This window comes from Crassostrea angulata, chromosome 5 (assembly GCF_025612915.1).
Source record: "Crassostrea angulata isolate pt1a10 chromosome 5, ASM2561291v2, whole genome shotgun sequence".
Taxonomy (NCBI): domain Eukaryota; kingdom Metazoa; phylum Mollusca; class Bivalvia; order Ostreida; family Ostreidae; genus Magallana; species Magallana angulata.
The window spans coordinates 2683454-2703091 of NC_069115.1; the positions used below are offsets into that span (position 1 = coordinate 2683454).

General features: G+C 34.3%; 3 protein-coding genes and 1 long non-coding RNA gene across 6 annotated transcripts in view; 3 read left to right on the plus strand and 1 right to left on the minus strand.

Moving 5' to 3' along the window:
• The window catches only part of LOC128182898 (sialomucin core protein 24-like), a 32224-nt gene extending 30323 nt beyond the window's left edge, over positions 1-1901 (plus strand). For all 3 annotated transcript variants that reach the window (XM_052851670.1, XM_052851672.1, XM_052851671.1), the window contains one exon: positions 30-1901. In XM_052851670.1, the coding sequence (XP_052707630.1) occupies positions 30-190 (161 nt within the window). In that variant the 3' untranslated portion in view covers positions 191-1901. The remainder of the gene's footprint in view (positions 1-29) is intronic.
• A 2804-nt stretch (positions 1902-4705) lies between these two features.
• Positions 4706-7214, plus strand: LOC128183618 (uncharacterized). Its single transcript, XM_052852717.1, has 3 exons — positions 4706-4756; positions 6549-6800; positions 6910-7214. Exons 1-3 carry the CDS (start codon positions 4706-4708, stop codon positions 7180-7182), a joined length of 576 nt encoding a protein of 191 aa, XP_052708677.1. The 3' UTR covers positions 7183-7214.
• A 101-nt stretch (positions 7215-7315) lies between these two features.
• Positions 7316-10407, minus strand: LOC128182895 (uncharacterized). Its single transcript, XM_052851665.1, has 7 exons — positions 10260-10407; positions 9794-9855; positions 9238-9460; positions 8897-9074; positions 8630-8798; positions 8260-8432; positions 7316-7976 (listed from the first exon to the last, which is right to left on the minus strand). The coding sequence occupies exons 1-7, from the start codon at positions 10275-10277 to the stop codon at positions 7318-7320; spliced, it is 1482 nt and encodes a 493-aa protein (XP_052707625.1). The 5' UTR covers positions 10278-10407; the 3' UTR covers positions 7316-7317.
• A 4580-nt stretch (positions 10408-14987) lies between these two features.
• On the plus strand, positions 14988-15896 carry LOC128182914 (uncharacterized). The gene is made up of 3 exons (XR_008243483.1): positions 14988-15210; positions 15543-15605; positions 15829-15896. It is a non-coding gene; the product is annotated as an uncharacterized LOC128182914 (long non-coding RNA).
• Positions 15897-19638: the final 3742 nt, after the last annotated feature.

A 19638-nucleotide genomic window follows, 5' to 3' on the forward strand; every position in this document is an offset into this window, starting at 1 on the left:
GCTGACAGTTCGTTTGGTTTCTGTTACAGAGGTGACTCCTAAACCAGCCCCCAGCAGTAAGACCGGCCAGCATTTTGACGCGGCCTCGTTCATCGGTGGCATGATCCTGATGGGCGGACTCATAGTGATTATCTACTTTGGCCTCAAATTCTACCGGGCTCGACGAGACAGGAACTACCGCACTCTCTGATGCTCCACCAATCAAATTTCATTAATTCTTTTCTTTTTTTTTGAATTTTCGCTCCTTAATCTCCAGGGGTGATTACATTAGCATCATGTGTTTAAAATGTTTTTTGTCAAATTTCAAGTTGTTTGGTATATTTTTCACAGTTTTGTTAAAAAAAAGAGAAAGACTTGGTGCTTGGATATTTTTTAAACTAAATTTTGAAATAATCACAATGAAGCCAAAATTGTTTGAAGTTTTTACACGTCAAGTGCCAGTTTCAATGTTTTTGAAAGTCTATTTTTGTAGATCATTTTGCTCAATAGAAATAATGGTCTGATCTTCTAGAAAGGACGCTTATAATTGGAAGAGTTTTGAATGTGTTAAGTTGAACCAATTAACATCGAGTGTTTTCTTTTTTTTTTTTGCCTCTAATTTTTATGTGTGCGCTTTTTTTTTTAAGGATATGAACTTTTTTAGGAGTAGGAGGTGAAAGCGTCACTCAGAAGTAATTATATCGGCATTTAACTAAATTGGCAGAGTTAACTCTTTTTTTTTTACCATTTCCTACAAAAACAAATCATTAGCCAAAATTAGGGCCACACAATGGCAAAGAAAGTAATTGTTTACTTAGAGAAGATCTGATTGGTGTTTGATCTGACATTTGAATTTGTATCATGGTTTTTCATTGGTTGATCTGATATGTAAACATATACAAAAAAGCAATATTTGATGTAATCTTTTGATATAGAAAGATAAATTAGCTGATCTAAAATAACTGAAAAGATTGCTTTATCTTGCATGTAACCTATATAAATGCATTAGTTGATATGATTGGTTGATCTTAACATATGTTGAAGCAACAGCTTATCTGATTGGTTGATCTGAATGGTACATAGAAGTTGATCTGACTAATATTGAAAGGTTACTGGCTCATGATAGATAGGGGGATAAAATGTACAATACCTGTAGTTTTTGCCTGTAACTCATTACCTGTAACTCTTTACCTGTAATTCATTACATGTACAAATTTTTGTAATAGTAATTAGAATATTGTTAAAAATCTAACAAACATGGTGTGGAATATCCAACAGACAACTGGATAGTTAACTGGGCAAAGAACCTAGTTTTGATTTTGCATGATTATTTGTTGGTTTCTGCTGGTGATAAATCAAGCATTCCATTCAATCCCTGTGTGAAATGAGTATTTTACTTCCTTCATAAGAAATCTACATGCTCTTGTTTACTCCACACACTGTTATTGAGCTTAAACAACTCAAAGAGAAAAAGATATAAATTATTGTTGCTAAATATATTCATGTTTGCTTTATTACTCGATAGCAATGCCACTCTATGTGTTTATGACAAAGATATGCCTTTTTTGTGTATTATCTAGCTATGCTACTGGGTGTAGTATGCTATCGTACATGCATTACATGCTTTTCTTTGTGTTTATTGCTTACAAGTGGCTTTGTCACTACATGCATGTATAATCATTTTTGCTTCATTTCAAAGAATTTGAAGAATGGAATTCATTTACATGTAATTGTAGTAAGTGCTATGATGTTTTTGTTATAATTTATCTATCTTTCTTTGATTTACTCTCATGTTGAAGTGCTCATTTGCATTTTGTATTTGTTGGGATATAGAAATATTTGGATTCATAATCAGATTTGTTCATGTAGGAACATTTGTGAAATATAACTGTTCATTTTTTATTAAACTCTAAATTTCAAAATTTCAAATTCTGTTCTGTGAATAGTAACTGTTATGTACTAAAAACTGTACTCGATACACTACTGAAGGCCAATCACTCAGAAAAAACAGTCACAACTTGTCTAACAGTGGGCTTAGTACAAAAGGGTCAATATCCAGGCTACACCATGTACATGTGTGGTAGTGTTGTCTGAAGAGCTGTGTTGTGTACAGTAATAATTTGATGATGTTTCATTTTATTGAAGTATTGTATATAATAAAGGGGGATATAGACTCTCGAGAGCAAGAGAGCCTATATCGTATATCCGGTTTTTTTTCGTGTGTCACAAAAATGTCGCGAAATTTTATGCAATTTAAATAATTCTTAAAGAAATTAATACAGAATATAATTTCTGTGTATTCAATAATTTGTGATTTAAAAGTGAAGAAAGTGAAAAATTAGATCATGGCAAAAATTAACGGATATATGGTATATTACATTAAAGTAAAAAGTGAAGGCTTTGACTCCATTTAGGGTTCATTAATGCCTCATAGATAAATATAAAAATATGATGTGATATTATCATCTAACATTTACATTAGCTTGTTTTATTCATTTATACTTTTTAAGGCCGAGAGGATGGCGAGTTTAGTGTGTAGTCTGAAGCTGACAGGCCGAGGGGTTGGTGTGTAGACTGATGGCATTCAGTAGGTGGGCTATACCTGAAGTAAAAGATTCATATAGTGTTAGCTGGGGAGAGGGTTTAATCACTGATCTCATGTATCCATGGTGATATATATATTTACATGTAGATGTACCGTAAAACTCGTTTAGTACGAACACCGATATTATAATAGCGAAATCACGGAGATAGCGAAGTTTTTTGAGTCCCCAGTAAAAAATTTTTACAAAATTTTTGCAAAATTTTACTGTTATAACGAATTCAGATATAACAAATTTACAAATATAGTGAACTGATTATGAGTCTCGTGGAGGTGAAATTTAACAATGTTTAGTGATTTTCATTACAATTTAAAACGGCTTGCACTACCATTTAACATAATAGTTTGAATGAATTTATTTTCATATAAATTTTTCGACTCGCAATCTGATTATTAAAGGTATCAAAATAATATATTTTTATTCTAAGTCTCAATTAGAAAATATTATAGTCTAGTGAAAGAAAATATGTATATAGTGAATTTGTATAGTTATTATTACGAATTTGTTATATGAATATAACAAATTATGGATATAACAAAGTAAATCCATTGGTCCCTAGGACGTTGCCATAAACGAGTTTTACTGTATATAAGTTACAAAGAGTACCACCCATCACATCTAAAATTATATGCCCTTGGGGAGAATATTAGCATATTAAGTTACCAAGCCAATCTTGTTGAAATTATCATAGAAATCTATGAGTGAGCTTTTGTTTCATCCAAGGTAGTAGAAATATTTCATTCAGAATAATTTTCCAGTTTAAGTTTAATTAGATATGAGCGTCTGTTGAATTTGCTGTTTTCTTTAATTTGTTACAAATGTTTTGTGGGTTTCTTTAGAAATATATTCTTTGCTTGACTAAATGTGTTTTAATAATAGATTTATGAAGACTATTATTTTTATTGTTCTCTGTATGTATATTAGAATTGCTTTGTATGTTAAAATAACAAAAATTTCCTTCCATATGTTTATTTTTCTTTTCAAGTTGAAAAAAATTGAAAACTTACTTTTATCATAAAAATCTTTTTATTTTAAGACCCTCATTGACATGCTAACTTTGTAAAAGAAATTTCATATTTTGTAAGAATTATCTTCTTTGTGAATTATGAAAGTGGATCCATTGTATAGCATGGTTCATAGGGATCCAGGCAAACCATGCATTCATATATTTTTCTATGTTTTGAGGGTTTTTTTGTTCACTTTCAGTGTATGACAGATATCATTGGGTGCAGAGTTTAGTTTGATGTGCGCCTGAATTTGTCGTTGTATGTTTATAAATGTACACTTAACCTCATTAAAAGAGTTCGTTATAAATACATTTAATTTCTTCTTGTTTTATTAATTTGGTTAAGATTATGGACATTTTCATTCTACCGAAGTAATGGATAAAAAATCAAAAATGTTATATTGCATTTCCTTGTCATATGCTATATTGACCAGTCATGACTGGTATGTGTTACTGTGAGTCTGCAGTCGAATTCCATTCCCTGACCACTGTTAATTTTGAGGTCTGCTGTTATGTTTCACTCCCTGATGACTGTTAATGTTTAGGTCTGCCGTTATGTTTCACTCCCTGATGACTGGTAATGGTAAGTGTGCCATTATGTTTCATTCCCTGGCCACTGTTAATGAATATTCTGCCGTTATGTTTCACTCCCTGATGACTGTTAATGTTTAGGTCTGCCGTTATGTTTCATTCCCTGGCCACTGTTAATGAATATTCTGCCGTTATGTTTCACTCCCTGATGACTGGTAATGGTTAGTGTGCTGTTAAGTTTCACTTCCTGACAACTGTTAATGGTTAGTCTGCGGTTATGTTTCACTCCCTGATGACTGTTTATGGTTAGTATGCTGTTATGTTTCACTCCCTGACGACTGGTGGTGGTTTGTATGCTGTTATGTTTCACTCCCTGACGACTTTTAATGGTTAGTGTGCCATTATGTTTCACTCCCTGATGACTGGTAATGGTTAGTCTGTCTTTTTGTTTCACTCCCTGATGACTGGTAATGGTTAGTCTGTCTTTTTGTTTCACTCCCTGATGACTGTTAATGGTCAGTCTGCCGTAATGTTTCATTCCCTGACGAATTTTAATGGCTAGTGTGCTGTTATGTTTCACTCCCCGATGACTGTTAATGTTTGTGAGTTATGTTTCACTCCCTGGCGACTGTTTATGGTTAGTCTGTCGTTATATTTCACTCCCTGACGACTGGTAATGTTTGTCTGCCGTTATGTTTCATTCCCTCACGACTGTTAATGGTTAGTCTGCCGTTATGTTTCACTCCCTGATGACTTTAATGGTTAGTGTGCTGTTATGTTTCACTCCCTGATGACTTGAAATGAATAGTATGCCCTTATTGTCGTTTTGTTTCACATCCTGACGACTGTTAATTCACTCTGTCGTTTTGTTTCACTCTCTGACGACTGTTGATGGTTAGTATGCTGTAATGTTTCACTCCCTGACGACTGTTGATGGTTAGTCTGCCGTTATGTTTCCTTTCCGTTATGTTTCACTCCCTGACAACTGTAAATGGTTAGTATGATGTTATGTTTCACTCTCTGACGACTGGTACATGTAATGCTAAGTCTGCTGTTATGTCTTACTCCCTGACGACTTTTAATGATTAGGCTGTCGTTATGTTTCACCCCCTTACAGACTGTGCCGTTATGTTTCACTCCCTGCCGACACTTAATCGTTAGTCTGCTGTTATAATTCAGTCCCTGACGACTGCTTATCATTGGTCTGCTGTTATGTTTCATTTCCTGTCTATATTTCCCAGTTCCGGCCATTCAAATCATCTTGATCGCCACTGTTGTTGCTGACTAGAGAGTTTTGAGTTATACTATGAGAAATGGCAGAGAGTGTTCCGAATGCAGTTATATGATACAGGGTTATCAGCTGTTGTATTTCACCCCATTGTTATTACTAGTTCAACTTTATAAACCTGCAGTCAGAATAATGGATACCAATCTGCTATCTTTGATATTGTAGACCTACAATGTATTTCTTTTCAAGAGGAACCTGACAGCCACGTGTAACTTACACTATAGCCGAGTGGATAAAGAGTCGGGCTTGTGATCTGTAAATCCCGAGTTCGAATCCCGCAGGGTCTTTTGTTACTTACTGAATTAAAATTTTTAGATATATAATTTTTTATCCCCAAACTGCACATTGTTTATTTGAGTGAATTTTTCCACGCAGCTAGGTTAAGGACGCCCATGGATTACCGTATGAAATAAATACACAAAAAACGGACTTTATTCCAGACAAAGTATACAAACTCATCCAAATATGGCAATGATAAAGTTTATACATCATTATGTTGCTACCGATCTCCCCTACATTTTTCACCGGAACACAGCCACCGCATCAGCTGTTTATCACGTGATACGCTAAAAATAGAGCAGCTACATATGACTTCGTTCGACGATATACGAATAAAATATTAAATTGTTGTTTATATCACTTAAAAGAAAATTAATTGCTTAATCTAAAAAGTGCTGGGAGCAACTATAGCAGTACCAGCAACATGCTTAACTTTAGCATTGATCGTTCAAGTTTAATAAAAAAAAATTGATAACCGAGTTAATTCATGTGTCAAAAAAATGTTTCCTTTCAAGCAACAACTTGCTCCCAGCACTTTTTACAATCACTGGTATTTGATGAAATTAAAAAAGTTAAACACAATCCTTAAAATTGACGGAATATCGTTGAACTTTTGCAATTTTAGACAGATGTATATGATTTTATGCAAATTAGCCGATTTTCAAACGCACTGATGATCAGGATCAAGGGCAGATAATCTGGCGTTGTGAAGCGCGGAAAATTTAAAGATTTACATTGTTAATCGTTGGTTATTCCTTACCTGCACATTTCATTAACCTTTTAAACCTTTCAATTCGTAAAATACACAGGCATATTACCAATTTATTATTTTTTGTTCAGTTTAAACTGAATAGAGTGATAGATTCCTGTGCCAGTCAGCTGGGGAGTTGAGCATGAGCAGAATGCCCAGGTAGATTACTTGGCCCTCCAGAACGCCGTTACCAGTTTGAGAGTGGAGGAGTCTGGACTCACCATATATCCATCCCATGCATTTCTAGGAGCTACCAGTGATGGATGGGTGTATGATGAGTCCATGCCAGAGGGAAACCAGAAGGGAGTTCTGGAGATAAAGTGTCCGTACTCCATCTCTAATGATGTCATTACACACAGAGAGGTACACTTTTTTATAACAGTAAATGTAAATGTGTTAATAATTATTTTTTTTGTTTTTATGAGTCAATAAACTCAATTTATGAACAGTACATTTATTTGCTTTTCAATAGGTTCACGAGTTGGTAGGGAGGAAAGGTTTTTGTCTTGAGGAGTCAGAGAATGGCCCAAGACTTATGAGGGATCACAGCTACTATGCCCAGATTCAGGGGGAGATGGCCATCATGGGATGCGCATGGGGCGATTTTGTAGTGTGGACTGCAGCTGAGCAGAGCAACTGTTTTGTGGAGCGAATTTATTTTGATCCTGATTTCTGTTCTTTTATGTTGCCAAAACTTGTTGAATGGTTCATTTCAAATATTTCACCCTCATACATTAAATCATAATTGCCCCTTATTTTTTCATTATGTTGTTTTTGTGAGTATCGAACATAAATGTCACAGATTTATTCATATGGATAAACTCAAACTTTCACACATTTAGTACGTTAGGATATACAAAATTACTTACATGTACATGTTCTAGCTTTCAACTAATGGTACATCAAGGTTTGTAAGCCAGCAGCACACAGCAAACATCTGAGACGCCAGTGGCACTAAGGAAAGAGAAAGTACTCCATCAAATATGTGAAAATTCTTAACACGCCCTATAGCCCTTTCTACGTGAATCCTTAATTTAGCAATTTCTTGAGTTTTTAACACATCCTGAGAGGAAAACTGTGAAGTAGATGAACGAAAAGGAGGAATATTTAAAGAACAGCCCTTTTTCTCAAGCATATCTGCAATAGTGAAACCCTTATCTGCCATAACTCCATCTCCTTCCTCAAGCATGTCAAGAAGTAGAGATTTTTCAATCATCTGTCGATCAGAGACTCGTCCACCAAATCCTTCTGAAATTAGAGAAATGACACCTGATGGAGTGATTCCAATAAGAAATTTAATAGTTGTGTGATGCTTATAATGTGAAAAAGAGAGATTCTGGTTAACAAGACTGCTAGATTTCTGAACAAATATTTCTGTACAATCTAAAATAACTCTTAAATTAGGGAAAGAATGAAAACAAGAAGGCATATTCCTTTGAATGATATCCCTGGAAGGAAAGGGGTTCAATGGCCTCAACTCCTGGTAAAGCAAGCAGACCCAGGTTGTGAAATACTGTGAGTAGGTTCCAACAGAAACTCCTGGAACAAAGATAAGATGGTAAAATTTTATGTCATACAAAATTTTAGGGCTTACATGGTCAGGACTGACATATTTGATACTTGAGCAACTCTCCATGTGTAAGTGAGTGTTTACAAATATCTTTTCAAAAATATTCATGAAAATTTATACAAAGATCTGTCTATTCGAACATGCCCATAGAGAAATATACCAGCATATCTTGAATATACAATCAATTTGTAAGGCAATGTAGGGAATGAATTTCTAGTGAAACAGTTTGCACAGGGTTCACATTAGACATACCAAAGCGTTCAGCAATATCTTCGACAAACAATCCAACTTTCAGTCTCATCAGTGTTGCAAGAAACTGGTCTATGGGCTCCAATGACATCAGTCGTCTTGGACGTGCCCTCTCCGAAGGGGTCATAGAGGTACCTCTCCAATATACCATCTTCTCACACTTAGGCACTAGATAGCTGCAGATACAAATTCCATCAACTGATTTCTTTGCTTGGAAATTATACAAGTTGTACATAATCATTTTGTTTGAGAAATTTAAACATTGTGATTAATGTTAATGATTAATACATGAGGTATGCAAGTAAAATAATCACATGTTAAACAAGGCTGTTGAGTTTAAGATAACTTAAAATTTTTTAAAATAACCACTTACTTGAATAACCACAAAAACACTGCAAAGCTAGGCAGTCCAGTATAGAATTTTGTCTTCGTGTCATCATCCTTTATCTTGTCAACAGACCATTGTAGACCTTGCAACCTTCTAATCTCGGATTTCAAAGCCAGGTTTTCTAGTAAGAGTGGGTCTGGATCACACTGTACACCTACAATGCATTGCATCATGTTTACAAGCATATCGTGCAAATTCAAATCTTAAGGTTTATATTAATCCATTAAATTTTGCCTTATAGTTTAAAAATACCTGCATCTCTTGTATGTCTGACCCCAATGTCAACATCATCTGGTTCAATCACCAATCCCTCTGTATCACTGCTGGGTTCCTCGTCTCTGCTCTTGGTGTAGGATGAGTGAATAAAGGTAGAAAAACTCAACTGTCTCTTCTCTTGCTCCTTCTGCTTACACTCTGCTTCCTTGAAGTCCTACAATTTATAAAAAAACAATGTTACAACTTCATTTAAAACAGCTATGAATGTTTTATTATGTATGATATCATAATATTTTATTATATTTTTATGATGTTTTGTTTTGTCTATTGCCTAACCTTAATTTAGATACTGGTAGAATTCTAGCTAATTCATGTACCTTTTGAATATTTCTTCTGGCTGCTCTGTTCTCCCTTTCAGCATTTACTGGTTTCTCCTTGTATGAGAATATGGTGGGAACATAATTCTCATCCGCTGGATCATCACTGTGCCAACCAAAAATAAAGTGCTCTGAACACACACAAGAGTGGTCAGTGGGAACAAAATCTTCCCTATTCAGAGCTCTCACCCAGAGTCGTCGTTTCTTTGCATCTTTAGGGAATCTTGAATTAATCAAAAGATGCACAATAAAACTTCTACTATATATACAGACTGTTTAAGCAACTATATGTGTACATGTATCACCAAAAATGTCAAATATTCATGTATGTTATTTGTTTGTATGCATGTTAGAATACAATTTAATTTATTCAGCAATCCGTTTGTAAAAAAAACTGCTTATGTAGTGTATTTCAAATACATTTTGTTGTCAAACGACTTCTGTTTACCCAGTGATATTGCCTTTCTCAATCATTAACACACACAACCCCCCTTAAAAGGGGTACGCTTCCCATATGTTTTTAAATAAAAAAATGAATGAAAACCTATTCAATTACCTGAAAAAACTAATCCCCTTCTCTTTTCCCTTCGCATCGTCCCTGTTAGTACACATGTACCACTGGCGTCGGAAGCAAATTGAAAGTGGGGGGGCTAGACTAATCCTCAGAAATATTGAGAAAAAAGTAATTCCCAAAATCATGGAAATCCTAATCCGTGGGGGGGGGGGGGGGGGGGGGGATACCTATACTTCACATAAAAAAGAAATTACTTACCCACCCAAAATCATGAAATTCCTAATCCGTGGGGGGGGGGGGGGGGGGGGGCTAATATGCTTCTGAATCCAACTTTGCAATCTTTCAAGGTAAATTTAGATACAATAATCTTTCCTGCGAGAAAAAGTGGGGGGGGGGCTGAACCCTCTATCATACTATGTTTCTAATGGTAAGGTATAAATTTGCAAAAAAAAGTGGGGGGGGGCTAAGCCCCCCCTAGCCCCCCTGGTTCCGACGCCTATGTGTACACACTACAGCTTCGCACCATCGTAATCAAATTGCAGTCGATTAAACCGAAAGAGGCGTTTTCACTAAAACGAAACTTGCCCTGCGGAAGCGTTTGTACGCATGCGCGGAGAACAGCTCCGCAGTTACCGTGAAGGCCTCTATGCACCAGAACAGAATCAGATAACCCCATGCGCGGATCTAAGGTCTTGGGTGGGTGCTGGTTTTCTATAAATGTCTTCCTTATAATTTTAGACTAATTAAAGTGTTTATATAACAGGCTAAAGAAAAAAAATAAGAAGCCAGATCCACGCGTACGTAGGATCGTTTTTGAAAGGGGAAGCCAGACTCATCCAAAAAACCTTGACAAGCAAAGAAAAAAAATCAATATTTCTTTACATACTCTCCTCTCAAAACAGTTGGGGGCCAACTCCATGCATATTAATTTCTTATATGTAAATTTAAAAAAAAATAATTCGGCAATAAAAAGCGGGGGGGGGGGGGGGGGGGGGAACCCCCCCTCCCCCCATCTTATGCTACGTACCTGCTTCAATCTACCCCTGTTTATTAAATAATTATGTAATTTGATATTGTTATCAAGTGTGTCCATGCGTGGATCTAGAGGAGGGGTAAGAGGAGTCCCAACCCCCCTGGAAAATGAAAATTTATTAAATTTACATACGTCTAGTAAAATCATCGCAAATATGCCTCGGGCACGACCATCTCCCCCCCCCCCCCCCCCCCCCTCATCCTTCAGACACCCCCACCCCCCCTGGAATTTTTTTTGGATCCGCGCATGGTGTCTCTGCCACGATATAAGTTAATCTTGCTTATAACTATAAGAGTATCTCTACCATAAAATCAGAATATTTTTTTCATCATATTAAGATACAGAATTCTTTAAAAGACACACTGAACCTCATATTTGTCAAGATTTTCATAAATAATTGTATATAAAAAATAGTGCATATGATATCAAATGAATTATACAAAATAAAGGCATCAATTTATACTTTTATTGAAAAGCAAAATTTCAAAACTCACAATTGTAATTTTTTTAAACAGCTTAAATTTTGCTTTTAATAAAGTCTTCACACATTCAAAATACACCAAAGCATGATGATGAGCACCTTTTTATCCATCATGTTTATGCATTATCAGGTTATTTTTTTTATTAAATAGTCTGTAGAACACAGGGAATATGTGGGTAGGGAAGACAGGGTAACCTCAAGAGTTGAAACCACAAGAATCGACCCGCAAAACCCATGTCGCCAGGTGGTAGCAGAAGTCCATTTTGGGCTGAAATAAAAATTTTAAAAAATCAATTAGCTGGGGGAACATATGCATAGCAAATACATGAATATTTGTTACCAAAAAAATACACTGAACATGCAGTGTCATATGTATGAAAACATGCGTGGATCTAGAAGGGAGGAAGATTTTACATTGTAAAATTATTGCAAATATGCCTCAGACCACATGAAAAAAAACAATTACCCTTCGGACCTCCTCCCCCCCCCCTCCCCTTCCTGGAAAAAAATTTCTGGATCTATGCATATGACAAGATGGCAGTACAAAAACCAAACCAAATAGCTTAGGTCTAAACTATTAACACATATCAAATTGAGAGAGAGAGAGAGAGAGAGAGAGAGAGAGAGAGAGAGAGAGAGAGAGAGAGAGAGAGAGAGAGAGAGAATCTGCTTTACTCAAAGCGTGATACATGTAGTAAATATTTAATTTCTTTTGATATACAGTACTATATATCTCTTCTCGAAATAATCTTTGACATTATAATTCCATTAGTTTCATTTTTTTTTCTATCAATGAATTGTCCATAATGTCACACATAAGCTGATGTATCTGAGCACAGTAACAATTAATCCAACATACACATGTATTTGTTATCTCAAAATTGTTTGTACACAATGTACATGTGCTATGCATGAACACTTTACCGAGAAGTGAATCAATATGTATTTACATAAAGATAAACCATAACTCAAAACAAATAACAATGATTCTGTAAAAAAAAATCCAGAAAAGACTGTATTATGAATATCAGGGAATATAAATACCCAAAAATTCTGACCTTAGGGTAATATATATATTAAGTTCTTTTCAATTTAAAAATTTAAAATCTTCTTTTAAGAAAATACATAAATGAATTCTAGAATAGCATATAAGTTTAATTTACATTGGTTAATTTTAAAAAAAAGTCTGCTATTGAGGAAATGTATATATGTTATTGTATGCATGTACATGTGGATAAGGTAGTGAATAATAATAACAAACCAGGTCAGTTTAAAGCTTGTGCCCCTCGAATATTATCTAGCCACTATGCAACCTGGTCTCAAGCGGCTGAGTCTGACCACCACATATGTTAGATTTTACTGGTTGGGGTTTATTATCAGATTATTATGAAGCATAACTGCACATATTTAACACATCAAATATATTAATCATATATTTTTAATGCAGCACATACAAATTGAATATGTAGTACAAATCTTTCTGAACATTTGAATTCATAAATGAAGCTGTGGATGGCAATCAGAGTTGGGTTCAATTACTTTGAAAAGTAATTAATTACTTACAAATACATTGACAATTTTATCAATTACTTGCAATTACAATTACATTGATTTTTTAAAATGTAAATAATTACTCTCAATTACTTTGATAAATGTAATTAATTACATTTCAAATACTTTAGTTTTATTTTTTTAAATCTTGAGAACATATACATATATTAACGACAATAAGATATACAGGGCTCTATGTACGGTTATTTTTTTAAAGGTTGTATAGTTCAGTTCAGATCAGATTTCTTGAAAATTTTCTTTTAATTAACATTAAATTCATTAAGTACCATTGAGTTCATTTTTGGTTCTGAATAATATTTTCTCTATAGTGAATTAATTTTTATTCACATATTAAACCTATGTTTATTGAGAAAGTACAACTTTTGGCAGTACAGCATATCAGTAGCCTATATAAATAATAATTGCTATAATTCACAAGAATGAGATATTTTGATTCCCTTGAGTCTAAAATCCGTTCAGTTCAGTCTAAAATCAATTGGGGTTCTTGGGTATCAGAGGAGTTCACACCTCCACAAAATTAGATCTTTACCTATTGCTCTGGGCAGTGTGTCATACTGTATAAACATATGAAACATTATAGGACATTTAATTATTGTATAAACAAAAGTCCATGCCAAACATGTATAAAATCTATTTATCATTATAAGAAACCTTTATTATATCTTAAACTTGGAGAAAAGTAATTGAGATGTAATTGAAAAGTAATTGAAAATACACAATATTTTTGGAATGTATTTAAATACATTCAATTACTTGTAATTGAAGACATACTCAATTACCAATTACTTTCAATTACTTTGAAAAATGTAATTAATTACACTCAATTACAAATACTTTTTTCAATTACCCCATCCCTGATGGCAATATGATACAGTATTGTTTTATTAAAATAAAGTAAAGAAATCATGATGCATACATGCACTTGATGATTACATCATTCTACACTTGTGTACCATGGGACCCCACATGTTTATACAGTGTATGCTAGCCTACATGTATTATGGTGTGTATATACAATAGTTCAATACAAACTGGAGCTAAGACACACATGTACATACAGTATGTATATGTAAGAGTATGAAAATTGTTGATTTGAATAAATAAATAAAGTTATTGTAATATAAATAAATAAAGTCATTATAATTAATACATCTAAACAGTACACGTATAAAAAGTAAGATCCACCCTCTCTTTTAATTCATACACATGTACATTTAAAATTTTTGAAATTTATTCTTAATCTTAAATCTAGTACTCCAAATTGTATGGTGTATGGAGAAACTGGAAGGTATCCATTGTCACTCTTTGTTAAAATTAAAATGATAATGTACTGGGCAAAAGTTTTGACAGCCCACGATTGTAAACTCACTAATGTAATCTATTGTTATTTTTATAGATGTTACAAAAATGGATCTTTTATACATCCATGGATAAAATGTATACATGATATACTCAACTCGTGCGGGTTGTCATATATATGGGAAAATCAAACAATATGTAGTTATAACTGGCTTAAGTCAACAGTTAAAGAAATATTACAAAATCAATTTGTACAAGATTGGAGAAGTATTGTAGATAACTCACCAAAATGTATTAATTATAGAATTTTTAAAACAAATCTCAATTTAGAAAAGTACTTGTTGATTTTACCTACAGATCTACGGATCACGTTTACAAAATTACGAACATGTAATCATCGATTCCCCATTGAAACAGGTAGATGGCATAATATTGAAAAACGTTTAAGAAAATGTACAATGTGTGATTCTAATAGTATTGGGGATGAATTTCACTATATTTTAGAATGTACATATTTTGTAAACGACAGAAAAATGTTTTTACCCAAGAGATATTATGAACACCCAAATATTATAAAATTTAACGAGCTCATGAATACTTTTAATGTAGAAAAACTAAAAAACTTGTCAATATTTATTAAGAAAATTTTCAAAGTCTGTTCTTCCAGAAACCAACTTTAACAACCTATTGTATTGTGATTTTAACTTCTTTTTTTTTTTGTCATTATTACTTCTACTGTACATGTGATCCTTGACTGTATTCGTGTACATTTGTATATACTGATTTTGAACCTCAAATACCAGTGAACTGGTCTTGAGCGAATAAAGAATTGAATTGAATTGAATTGTACATATACCCTTAGGGCAGTACTTGATCATGAGTTGGTCAGTGGATATTTGTGATCTTGGTTTTTATTGGTTGTTTGTGTCAGGTTGAATTTGGTTGGTTTGTATATTTTGCTTTATGTGTTTTACCGCCAAGTTTGACAATCTTTGTCTGGACATTGACCAGAACAGACTATATATTTATATAGAGAAGTAATTTAATTTTGGACCAGACCTTGTTCTTTTTCTGGTAAGTTATATTAAGTATACTAATATCCTATAACACTTACTACTAATAAATTGATTATCCTATAAATTGCAGAAAACATTAATTCAGTCCATGATCACAAACTAATGAGTATGAATGAATTAGAATGAAAAGATATTTTTTTATATGGAATACAGTGTTGATTATAAAGATCAATATTTGGTTTATTTATTATAGTATTAATTGATTCTCAAATCAATTGTATATAAGAATTTTATGAAGATCAGATATTTGATTAAATTGGTCATTTATAAGATCAATTAGATTATATTTCAGTAATAAGTATTTTTAGAATTATTTTGTTCGAATTACAGAATCAGTCAATGTCAATTTAATCTCACCACGCAATCGGTGTATGAGCCTGTTCCCATAGAATGGTGAGAAAGTGTTTTTAAATATTTTTTTAATCTGATTAATATATTTTATGACTTATTTTGGAGAAATGTAATTCATGTACATTATAAGAGTTACCTCCCGCTAAATGTTTAAAGTACAATTATAGTAAGATAATGTAAAAATATTATCTTGATGGAAATACATATATATTGTACTAATGTTATATTTTGATATAAATTATATTATTGTTTTATGATATTTCAGGGCTTAAATATACATTGCAAATTTTAAAGTCACTGTGTCCGGATACGAATAAACGAACCATACAGATATCTTTGTTGTCAGTTATTTTAAACAAAGACTGTAACATTTTGGCGCCCACGTTGGGACACAGTGACTTTATATGTAATTGGAGCTGGAAAGACTTCACCAACCCTATACCCAGTGAACTGTGAACCATGACGACCATTGCCAGTGTATTCCTATTGAACCATGACTAGTGTTCCGCGCCTGTGTTCCTAAATTGACTGGGATCCGCGCATCTATTGTTATTCCTAGGATCAGCTGTTCAACTCATTGACAGAGTACAACACGTGCAAACAAACTGTGTATCTCACCTGGTGAGTCGTATAGATATAAGACTTTGGTGCACCATATTGACATTAGTAATTTGTGTGCGCGCATGTATGCACACTTTACCTCAAGGTAGACAAGTCTTGATTTATCATAATTCATTAAACTGTTGAAAGAATTGGTATACCACAAAGCATGTAAATCTGTGATTTCTTTAGTTTGACAGTGCACTTTAGTATAAGTTATCCAGATTTAAATACCTGAGTAATATTGATTGAGACAGGGTTGCTTTTGGCCACAATCCTTAAACCATTTTTTTGTTGAGATATATTTTTGCCCTTTATTGTGAATTGATCATTTGAATTTGAAATTAAGAACAACAATAGCAAGAAAGGAAGTGTGGGTACAGTATAGTGTAAGTGAAAACATTAACAATTTGCGCACAACCCATATTGTTTTCCCCGTATTTCCAAATATACTAATTATAAAAGCTAATTAGAAAAATATTTGCTGTATACTCTCAAGACTTTTGACAGTTTATTGACAAGACTGACGTGAGATTTGGACTACTTTGCCGGTTGATTGAGTTGGTTTTGCATCATTGTTTATTTTGAGGACGAGTTCAGTGTTGAACAAGTTTTCTGTCGCAGAGTTGTAGTAGTATCAGTCTCAGTGGTTTCTGTGTTGTTTGATAGCTATACACAGTATTTAAAACACACATTTAATTAATTTCCCCTTTAATTTAGTTTTAAGCTTTATCTCCATTGTTTATATATTATTTCTACTCGTATCTAAATCATCGGGTTCGGTTTTCGCCGTTCAAAAATCATCGGGTTCGGTTTTTGCCGTTATAAAAAAATCTAATCGGGCTCGATTTCCGTTATAATTGCGTTTCACCGGAAGTAAACAAAGTGTAATTGAGGAAATTCGCTGTTTCCATTCATCTCGGTATTTTTTCTAGTTTATCTCAATATAGAAAAAGATTTATTGAATTCTTTCGTCATTTGTTTATTGTCATCTTTATATTTGAACTGAATCTTATCTTTCAGGTAGAACTTATTTATTTCTTTGATTCATTTACTTAAAGAAACATTATCAGCTGTTGCTTGCAATAATTTATTGTGCCTTTTGCATACTGTCCAAATTATTTATGGTTCATTTTGAACTACCCTCCTGATTCAAAACAATTCACATTTCTGAATTTGCTATTTCTTGCAGAAAGTTATTCTGTGTGAAATTTAGCTACTCATTTGCTTATACCAACATCTACTTGGATACATGCATTGTATTATTGCATGAATTTGTGTGAATTTTCTTTGATACATTCAATATTACTTGTGTTAGCTACAATCACATAATTTAACACCATGGCAGACACTGAGGAATCAATGTCAACAGAGGAGATAGCCAAAGTGGTATCTGCACTCAAGCAGCTAAAGATGAAACCAAAAGCTGATTCAGCTGAAGATTTCTTATCATGGATGTCATCTGCTGTTCAGGAGAAGAAGATCAAGGAAGAGGTTGTAAGTACTGATACTGCCTCTGCTTCTTCACAACCTGCCAAATCTCTACCTCCTAGTCAGTTCCCTAAAATTCCATTTTTCTCCGGAGTGGCTGAAAAAGAGGACATTCTGTCAGAGTTTTACAGTGCTAGACAGAGAGAGGATGAGGAATGTGCGAGATGGAGTTGTAGATTGGAGGATATTCTGAATAAGGCCATACAGAAAAACCTCATTGACCGTAGTCAGTTCGAGGAGATGCTAAGAACCATGTTCTTTAAGGGACTGCGACCTTCACTTAAAGATATATGTGGACATCTATATGATAAATGCAAATCATTCGATGAATTGAGAACATCTGTGAGAAAATTGGAGATTGAACATCATCCACAAACTACAGAAAAGAAATCAGCTACAGCAAAAGCTGCAATAGTGAAAGATCAGTCAGCTGACAGATTCGATAGCATAGAAGCTAAGATTAATCAGTTAACCACTGAGGTCAGAAGTATGAAGGAAAAAGAGTATTCTTATACTCCTATGCCCCAGCCTTATAGGGCACCAAGACAACCATATCAGAGAGGCAGACAGGAAAGAGGATACAGAGGAGGATATAGGCAATATCCCAGATTTCCTCAGCCCCAAAGTACAGATGTTGCTAAGGAACCTCAGAGTTCCAGGGTAAGAGAACCCCCTACTTGTTATAGATGTGGACAGGTAGGCCATATCGCTGTGGGATGCAGAGTTTTAGTCAACCACAGGCGCCAGGCTTTAAACTACAACACGTCAGCACCTGGGGACAAGGGGTTGGCGAGAGAATCAAGAGTCCCAGAGAAAAACAACTAATTGGAAAACCAAATGAAATATCAGTGGCCATCAATGATGTACAATGTACAGCTCTTCTAGATACAGGAGCAACAGTATCCACTCTAAGCGAAGCATTTTATAATCAGTACCTTTCAGACGTAGAGCTTCATTCACTGGACGACGTTATCAATATAGAGTGTGCAGATGGTCAACTGATGCCCTATCTTGGCTATGTATGTGTTGATTTAACACCATTTGGTATTCCATCTTTGAACAAACTAAATGATTGTCTGTTTTTAGTTGTTCCCAAGAGCAATTATAATGCACATGTACCAGTGCTTATAGGAACAAACATCTTACAGAACCTGATGGATGTGACAAAACAGGAGTTTGGCTCAAGATTTCTGCAGGATGCAGCCATTTACACACCATGGTATTTAGCATTCAGATGCATAGCATTGAGAGAGAGGGAGTTACACAGACATGGTTATGTATTAGGATTAGTAAAGAGTGCTGAGACAGATAGAGTTATCATCCCTCCGAACAGTCATGTGACCATTCTTGGATACTTGGATAAGAAGATTCCTTATCATCAAGTAACTGTCATGATGCAGCAATCTGAAAAATCCTGCATTCCATCTGATGTAGACATAGAAGCTACACTGCATCAGTATGTGTATGAAGAGTGTCAAACAATGCCTGTTACCATCAACAACATAACAACCAGGACTATTTCAATATCCCCAAAAGGAGTGATTTGCGAAATACAGCCTGTTGCTATTGAGGACACAACAGTTGAGAAATCCTCTTTGTCAAGCTCAGAGCAAATTGAGGATATTATATCCAAAATTCAACTCCCAGATGATATTGGAGAAGATGAAAAACAGGACTGTTTGAATTTGTTGAATTCTTACAGGGATATATTCTCAACAGGAGCAACAGACATAGGTACAACGGACAAAGTGAAGCACAGAATTGAACTCCTTGATGAGATACCTTTTAAGCAGAAGTACAGGAGAGTACCACCAGCATTGGTTGAGGAAGTCCGTACTCACATCAAGGATTTACTAGCTGCAGGCATTATCAGACCATCTCATTCTCCGTTTTCATCTAATGTAGTTTTAGTTAGAAAGCATGATGGATCCTTGCGGCTATGTATAGACTATAGGTATCTTAATTCTAGGACTATCAAAGATAA

Bases quoted from the DNA above. Each gene is read 5' to 3' on its own strand.
- LOC128182895 (XM_052851665.1), bottom strand. The intron at 8,433-8,629 runs GTAAGTGGTTAT...TTGTATCTGCAG, and splicing joins GTGTTTTTGTGGTTATTCAA to CTATCTAGTGCCTAAGTGTG. The intron at 7,977-8,259 runs GTATGTCTAATG...TCTTTGTTCCAG, and splicing joins AGATATTGCTGAACGCTTTG to GAGTTTCTGTTGGAACCTAC.
- LOC128183618 (XM_052852717.1), top strand. From the start codon at position 4,706: ATGACTGTTAATGTTTGTGAGTTATGTTTCACTCCCTGGCGACTGTTT. The intron at 4,757-6,548 runs GTTAGTCTGTCG...ATAGAGTGATAG, and splicing joins CTCCCTGGCGACTGTTTATG to ATTCCTGTGCCAGTCAGCTG. The intron at 6,801-6,909 runs GTACACTTTTTT...GCTTTTCAATAG, and splicing joins ATGTCATTACACACAGAGAG to GTTCACGAGTTGGTAGGGAG.